The sequence below is a fragment of the Cyprinus carpio genome, chromosome B15, assembly GCF_018340385.1.
Source record: "Cyprinus carpio isolate SPL01 chromosome B15, ASM1834038v1, whole genome shotgun sequence".
Taxonomy (NCBI): domain Eukaryota; kingdom Metazoa; phylum Chordata; class Actinopteri; order Cypriniformes; family Cyprinidae; genus Cyprinus; species Cyprinus carpio.
In genome coordinates this window covers 18,500,729-18,509,507 of record NC_056611.1, presented here as the reverse complement: position 1 = coordinate 18,509,507, position 8,779 = coordinate 18,500,729, and the positions used below count along the sequence as shown (strand labels likewise).

At 36.6% G+C, this 8,779-nt stretch overlaps 1 protein-coding gene across 1 annotated transcript in view; it reads left to right on the top strand.

Annotated features, from left to right (window-relative positions):
* Positions 1-972: 972 nt before the first annotated feature.
* Positions 973-8,779, top strand: part of LOC109056116 (membrane-associated phosphatidylinositol transfer protein 3-like) — a 73,000-nt gene continuing 65,193 nt past the window's right edge. Inside the window, exon 1 of the mRNA XM_042739609.1 lies at positions 973-1,318. Coding sequence (XP_042595543.1) covers positions 1,294-1,318 — 25 coding nt within the window. The 5' untranslated portion in view covers positions 973-1,293. The remainder of the gene's footprint in view (positions 1,319-8,779) is intronic.

Genomic DNA, 8,779 nt, shown 5'->3' with positions numbered 1-8,779 from the left:
AGTCATTTAGAGCTACTCGAGAACAGTTATTTGGGATGCCTGATGTGCAGCAATGCCTAGCCTGGGGTGAGAGCTGGAAAGAACTTGGTGCGGTTTAATTTTTTTAATACATGGCAACATGGAACACTTATCATACAGACAATGAGCTAGTTAAACAAGTTGATTGAAAGTGCATCATATTTGGCCTTGATTTTGTCATGTTTTCTTCCAATTAATGTTTGACAGCTACCACAAGCCTCATATTTTATAGTCATTACAACCCAGCATTAATCAGCTGAACTGCTATTGAATGTACTGTGACGGAGCTGGTTATTTAAAAGCCTGAGGAGGAAGCGACGACGTAGTGATTTATGAGCAAGCATACATTTTGCACAGTCATCCTACTATAAGACTAAAGAGATATAATGCTATTGGCAGGGTGAAGATATTTGTATTTCTGTTTTCATCTGCACAATGCCTTTTGCTCTTCTGCTTCATAATGTAGATATTCAGTTTGGTGGAAGGCATGGACAGCACCTGTGGTCCCTCAGCTATGCAGCTGTTTGTATCACAGAAACGACTAAATGTTACTGTAGGACAAATTTTGACGCACTTTAGGGATTTTTAAGGTAACTGTCTGTTAGTGGTGTTTGGCCCGTGTTAAAAGTTTTCTTGTGGTTTCTTTTTGCAACAGTTTCAACTGTGGTCTCAGGAGTTTTGAGTCATTCTTCAATTGTGGCGACATTCTATCACTCACTTTTAGATGTTTCAGGGTTTCATATTTGTGTTACAAACTGTCACACAATTCCTGTAAGAAACCATACATATTTCAACACATTTTAACAGTAGGCTATGTGGAATAAAAAATTAAATATTATAGATTTATTGATAAAAACGTATAAATCCATGAGTTAATGCGATAAAAGTATTAAATATACAACACGCGCTAGTGTGATATTATTATTTAAAGTGCATGAATGAATAAATAACTAATATATGACGGCGGGTGGTCTGAAGCCTGCGTTAATGCGCTTGGCGTTTTCCAAGTTCACTGCAGCTCGCGCAGAGCCACTGGAGGCAGTCGAACATCACACCTCGAGCTCAACAGGAGGAGAGGAGGACAACAGCAAAGTCTGCACACATACAGACCCAAGTCCACGCTTACTTCAACACAAGGATCTGTCTCAGCGTTCATGGATACTCCCACCTTCGCATGTTCAAACACGAAACGCGCATATAGCCTACTTGAGATCGCTTCTCCCGCGCAGAGAGAAGAGACGTGCGAACTGTCCAAAGTAACTGCAAAGACGCAGGATGGCTAAAGAAATCAGAGGGAAAGGTAAGAGATGTCACATCATATTCAGACAACACACAGACATCTCCGAGATTGATGTGCAAACTGCGGTGTCACAGCAGAGAGAGTAGACAGTCAGTTTGCTCTCCTCACTTTCAGCGTCAATCTGTTGGAATGCGTGATGATCCGAAGCTGTGTCTCCAAACCTAGTGAGCTGCCTACCTAGACAACGTTGTGGGGCGTCATGGGCGCATTCCAATGCTTACGAAGGCTTTAAACCGTGTCCGGTTGACTTGGTTTTGAGAGACAGTCCAAACGCTGTCTTTTTCTTCATCTAAACATGTTCTCTTTACAAACTGGTCGTAATCATAAATGTAGAATGTTTTATGGATGTAGGAGTTGTCAACCATATCTAATCCAGCGATCCCTGATACAAAAAATATTACGATTTATTAGTAATGGGGTATAATAACTTGTGGAGACCGACCGATATTGTATTTTAATAGCTGATATGATCCAGATTATTTTGTTTAAATGTCCAGTAACTGATATCAATATTCAGTTGTAATTAAAGTGTTTTTATTTTTTTTTATTTTTTTGAGACTATATGAGACTATAAATCGTTCAATTATATTGATGATTATTTACATTGTTGTTAATATAGTGATGCAGAATTTTGTTTAACTGGTAAGCTGCTGTGTAAAATCTTATTTAAGCAAAAGGTGGACATAAAGTAAAGTTACTTAAGCTGTGGATACACTTAATTAATCTCCAATGGTGTTATGTTGGGTGCTATTCACTGATTTACAGGTAGACCTGATATTAAAGAACCAATTAAGTAGAAAAATCAGAATGTCTACAAAAAAAAAAAAAAAACATCTTTTTTCTCCACCAATATGCTTTAATTTAAGTAAACAATATTAACTGTGAACTTTAAACACTTAAAATGAGACAAAATGTGTTTTTGTTTTTTGGTCAGTTTGGCTCCTTGAATGTTGAAAAAGGCTGATGAGGGAGAGCTGATGGTCTCTTTTTGAGATTTATCCTGTATAGGACACTATGATATGATTGAATCTAAGGTTGAGTGCTGAGATTGTCTGCACCGAACATCTCAGCATACATAGATATAGTTTAATCTGTTTATGGCAGCACATCCAATCCAGCATGTCAGAGCAATTATTGATCTGGAAGAAAATTTACCCTTTGCATTTCATGATTCTGAGTTATGGTTGTGAGTTAATGTGGTACTTATATTTCTATAAGTGTATTGACTATGCAATTCACATAGGCTTCTGAGATGCCATGAAGGCAGAGAATTGTTTTGAGGACCCTAATGATTGTTTTGATGTTTTCAAATTATTTTTCCAACTAAGCTTAAAGTGATTGTTAACAACAACAAAAAAAAAGTCATATGATTTTCTTTCTCCTGTAAAATGCAAAAGAAAATAATTTGAATGTTTTTGGTTCGTACGGTGGAAGTCAGTGGTAAACTGTCAGCAAAAGAAAGTAAGTCGTACAGGTTTGGACCAACATAAGGGTGAGTAAATCGTAAAAGAATGTACATTTTTGGGTGAATTATTCCTTTAATATGCTATAGACCAGTGTTTCCCAACCATGTTCCTGGAGGCCCCCCAACACAGAATGTTTTCTGTCACCTTAATCAAACACCCCTTCTGCAGATCATCAGTTCAATAGTAGAGAGTCGAAGACCTGAATTGGGTGTCTCAGACAAAGGAGAGATGCAAAGTGTGCAATGTTGGGGCCTCCAGGAACGTGGTTGGGAACCACTGCTACAGACAACTATAAGTATGCAGTAGAAACATTGAATCTATCAATGGTGTGCATTTGGTATGCCATTGTGAAGATGGTGCCCCCCCCCCCCAAAAACAAAAACAAAACAAAAACAAACAAACATCTACTTTAAATCTAAATCACTTTACATAAAAAAAAGTTCACTTTTAAACCTGATTATAAATCTGCTCAGTCTCTAGGGGTCAGGAAACCAGTGAAGAGAACGTCAGCTGTTAGCCCCAAGTCTGTCAGTATGTGTGTAGCTTATGATCATGAGCGTTTTCTACAGTTTTAAGTGGTTTGTTATGATGTGAAGCTCACAGCATGTGTCTTCTGGGTTTTGAATGTGAAGCTCTATGAAGCTCTTTGGGTAATTATGGTGTGACAGCATGCCATCCATGTTACATTTCATGTAAGTATAATAGTTTCCTATACGTTGGACAGCAATAATGACTACAGACTGTTAATAAGATGCCATAGACATTTGATTTCTCCTCAGGCATGTTTCCGAATCAGCCAAGAAGTTCTCCTCTCTCTGTCATGTAGGAAGTCAGCATTTGATTTTGTAGGTGGAAATGTGTAATCCTACAGACTCCTTTGGTTTGGTTACTTAATTTACAATGTTTATGAGATTCCTAGTTTGTGAATCAGTGTTTTTGAGGATGGGATGGTGGGATAATAGAGTATCATATCAGCATTACATAAAACAGCTCACTGTATTGAACAAGCAGAACATGTACAGATAGCCTACATTATCACTGGAGCAAAATTTGTCCTTTTACATGATCAGAACTGGCAGCCCATCAGCAAACACAGACTAGGTTGGCTTCATTTATATGTTAAATAGCAAGGATTCCTCGTGGATACCTGTTCGGCCCCAGATTATTTTAGGATTATCACGTATTTCTCAAGATTTTTGTATTCATATTTGTCATTATCCAAAGTCAAATCAATCAGTTAATCTGCTATATGTTACTGTAGATCAGAGATCACTATTAGTGCAAATTTGTCACCAGTTACCATCCAAATATTTTTTTTTTCCATAGATAGACATAAAATATATAAATATCACAAAAAAAGCATTTTTAATGTATTTACAGGAATCGTAATTTAAGAAGCAGTGAATGAAGTAGATGCCTTTACTGTCATCTATTTTAGTTTCTCCAATCGATCAGGTTCACTTATAAATGCAACAGCTAGACAGAGTCATTGTTAACACACATAAAAAAAAAAAAAAAAAAATTTAAAGTATATTTTGTGTATTCACCTCACAGACTATTATTTGCGTAATGGTTTCCTGAAATGCACATTGCTTTTTGTTCGTTTCCTAGCCAAAATATCGACTCCTTAATATACTATGCTTTATCTTGCCACTTTTGATTGTTCAAACCTTCCCTGTTGAGAAGAAAATTAGGTGGTTGGGCCTATTTCCAACAGTAATTGTATATTCTAATATATTTATTGTAGCTGATGTTCATTCTCTATAAATTAGGATATAGCCCACTCAATGAACATAAGTCCCAGATGCAGTAGCCGCAGTTAATTTCTTTCACAGTCTGTATTCCCTCAGCAGAAGAGCCCCAGTGTCAGTGAGTGAAATCATCTTGTTGTGCTTGTCTGTAAGTCCAGCTCTGCATGATCCCAAAGCTTCAAAAGGGGTGCAATTTCCCATTGCACAAAATGTATTTCATTGTGTGCTCAATTCATCTGCATTACCTTTCTTGGAAAAAAGAAGGTGCTCTGGAAAAACAGGTTTAAGTATGAACTGCTCAGTAATGTGAATAAGAATTCAAATATTGGCATGCTTAGGCTTGTGCATGGTCAAGGTCTCTGTTGAATTGGTTCGAAATAAATGTTTCAAGTGTAACGGATAGATGTTTCTTCACATTATGCCTCCAGTATAGCTCTAGTAATGTAGAGTTACATGTTTCATATATACATATAGAGGTCATAGTCAGCGCTGCAGTGATATATTTAATCTTAGCCATTCAGGAAGTGACCTTTTAGTGGCAGATAAGCATGTATTATTCTGTGTCAATTCTCAAAAACTCATTTTACTTGGCTTTGGTTGAGAATAAATACAGGGAATACTGATTGTGTTGCTCACAGTAGCAAAATTGAATTGCAAAGTTGGCTTGTTTTTGCCAAACCAATTAACGTGCACCTCAGTCAAGGTGTTTCCTGCGGTGTCCTTGTGATGTACATTCAAATGAGAAACATTTCATCTCCTTTGTTTTGTCCATTTTGTTTCCTGCTTTTTTTTATGGGGTTTTGATGGAAGGCGTTGTGACACTATATCTGTGTGATGGCATCTCAGTCAATAGCGCACTCTGTATCTGTGGCTGTCAGACCAAGAGACTCGGATGATCTAGTATTAGCTCTCAGCAAACAACATTGCATTTACTTCAGGTTTCACGTTTGTTTTGTTTCTTGCTTGGTTTTTGTCACTGAGAAAATGAAATTCTATTTTTATCCTCAAACCAATAATTCAGCATTTGCTGCACCCACGCAGTAGAGTGAGAAATGACTGTTATTCCTGTTGAAAGCATCAAGGACGTTTCTACTTGATGGAAACTCATGAATTTATGTAACTAGCCAAGCATAATAGATCAAGCATCTTCGAGATCAGTGGCTCTCAAACTGTGAGACCACCTGGAATGGTGTGTGACATGAAAATTTGCAATATAATACATTTTAGCTTGAACCTCTTATTTCATTATTTTATTTACTATTCAGGTATTTTAGATGCTGCTCTTGTAGTTTACTTCAGATCTGCAAGGGACAGATGAAGGTCTTATAGCACCATGCTTTATCTTAAACACAGATAAATTGTATAGAGTTGATCTGTTGTACTGTTCTGCACTATATTATGATATACTATATACACTACCCAAAAGTTTTTTTTTTTTTTTTTTTTTTTTTTTTTAAATTAGCAAGGATAAATTAAATGTATTAAAAATGGTAGTTAAGACATTTATAATGATACAAAAGATTGTGATTGGTTTAAATGTTCTATTCATTAAAGAATCCTGAAAAAAAATGTATCGTGGTATTCACAAAAATATTAAGCAGCACAGCTCTTTTCAACATTGATGATTGTAATAAGAAATGTGTCTTGAGCACCAAATCAGCATCAGTAATGGCTGTTGTGAAACTATGGCAAGTGATGGCAAGTTCATTTGGGTGGGCCAGCCAGGATATATTTGAAGCATTTTTAGAATGTGTTCTCAACAGGTTGAAACCTTAAACCTTCCTGTTTTGTGGGAAAATCTGGTCTTTTTTCTCTTCTGAAATGAGAAAATCTAAATGTCTCAATCCCATTTTTCTCATGCTGTTTAGCAATGAATAAAATGCTTAAAAGCTACCTGACACCTCATTACAAATGGAACAATTCAGGGCAGATTTCAGGTTCCCTCCGTAATGATTGTGTTCTAGCGAACTTGCACAGTGATTTGGGTAGAGCACGGTGCTAAAAATAGCCTTGCACGAGAAGCAGTGACAGACTCACTGCTACCCTGTGGTCCTGTGAGAGAAAGAGAGAGTGACAGCCTTTCATGACCGTCTGTAGTACTGCAGTCTGGCTTTTGTGTCTGTTTACAGGCAGTTCAGGTCTTGATTTTTTTTATGTTATTTTGATGCAGTGATTCTGTGAGATGGGAGACTATGACTTAATTGGCTCCCTTAACCAAGGGCTATAAATGGATATTTTAACTACATAATGTAAAACGTTCAACATCATCATATAACATTTTAACTAGAAACGTTTTTTTGTAATAGACAGATGGCTCTTTAAAAAAAACATCTGCTGTAAATAAATCTCTTCATCATTTAATTCATTCTCGAACAGTGTTGCTTTTGCTGGCAAATTATAATAGCATCTGTTTTTGAGGATAGGAGGCTTTAATGGATAAATACAAAAATAATAATATAAAGGTTGTCTGACAAAGGCATAGACAGACAGACAGACAGACAGACAGGCAGATAGATAGATAGATAGATAGATAGATAGATAGATAGATAGATAGATATAATGTACCTTTGGCTTTTTTAATAATTATTTTATTACATATTTTTTGTTTCAAAAGAGGGTGGGACCAAAGGAAATGTTGGTATTCAGCATGCTTTCATATTATACAACTTGTTCATAAAAGAATGGGATGATCGTGATGACTGTACTTCCTAATTGGATCTTTAATCCTGCCATTTCAGATGGAACCTTTACACATGATGCAACGCCATACAAACAGCTCCTTTCAGAGCTTTGTGTAGACGTGCTTGGTTGAACAGCTTCACCTCAGTAGAGATGAGATGGCAAAAACTGATGATAACTCGGAAGCGTTACGACGGCGCTGTCTCGTTAACAGAACATCTCGATTTTGTATTTGCATTTCTTTGGTTATGTAAAGGCACAATTAACGTCCACCCGAGCGAGGTCTCTGTGCTCAAGCCTCATGCATTTGTAGCTTCGCCTCCTTCAGTCCTCAGTTGACAGAAGGAGGAGGTGGCTCTTGAGTAACCCAGTCAAGTGGTTCTGTTCCCTGCAGTTTACTCTCAATCCCCTCTTGATGTTGTGACCTTGCATGAGGTTTGCTCACTGTATTCTCCCCTGCTGTAATGATTTCACACTTACCTTTGCATGCCGTCTGTTGCAGTAAGCAGCTGTACCCTTTCTACTCCACTTAGTCTGAAAGTCTTGACCCTTTTCTAAAGCTAAGAGCACACTTAATGATTTTGGCCACGATTTTGCCATCTAAGAACAAATTTTCAGTAATATTGTGTAGTCAGCATCGTCAGTCACATCCAGAGTCCTAAGATCGTTGATGTTGCACAGTCTCCTTTGGCTTTTACCCAATATGCGACAGCAACAATCATAACGGACAGAAAAGATTGCACAGTATGGCTTTAGCCTGCACTGCCTGGAAATACAACCTTTGTCAGTATTTGCATTGTCTGGCAGCATCCGCTTTTGCATTTGTGGTCTTTTAGACTTTGAGTATCACAGTTCTGCTTCGTAATACTAAGTTATTTATCACACCAGTATTTTTTTTTGTGTGTAACTGTGGCATATGTGCTGTTTCACAGCGTGTGAGGCACTGCTTTGAGCTGCCAAACGGAGGTGTTTACAAGCCGCATGGCGCATATGCTGCAAGCGCACACACTTTGGTGATGCAGGGATAAGGATAAAATTTTCCTCCAAATGATTTAATGAAATAACTGATTGAGAACTGTTTGCTGGTTTTCTCTTGAAAAGGTAGATGTCCACTCAATGTTTGAGTGTTCAAGTGGACAAAAGAAAAGAAAAACATTAGTTTCATGCAATATTGCTGTCATAACTCCAACTCCAACATAATTGATCCTGTTTATTTTCTTTAAAATAAACTTAAATTGAATAATTTAAAATTAAAATTAAATAATTTTAAAAATGGATTTGATGCATTTTAAATATATCTGTGTGTATATACATATTATAAAATGTCTTCATTTTCAAAAATGTCATATATAATTATTTTCTAAATAAATTGAAGTAAAACATACATTTATGTTATTAATTATAACTAATTAGTCATTTTAATTTAAAATCATTTGATTTAGGTATATGCATTTGGAAGTGACTGATGTTGCATTCAAGGTATGCTTTTTTTTATTGTATAAGTCAAATATATATCCAGATTCAGTTGGAAATGCTTCTCATTACAGCAATAAAAAGCTGTTTGA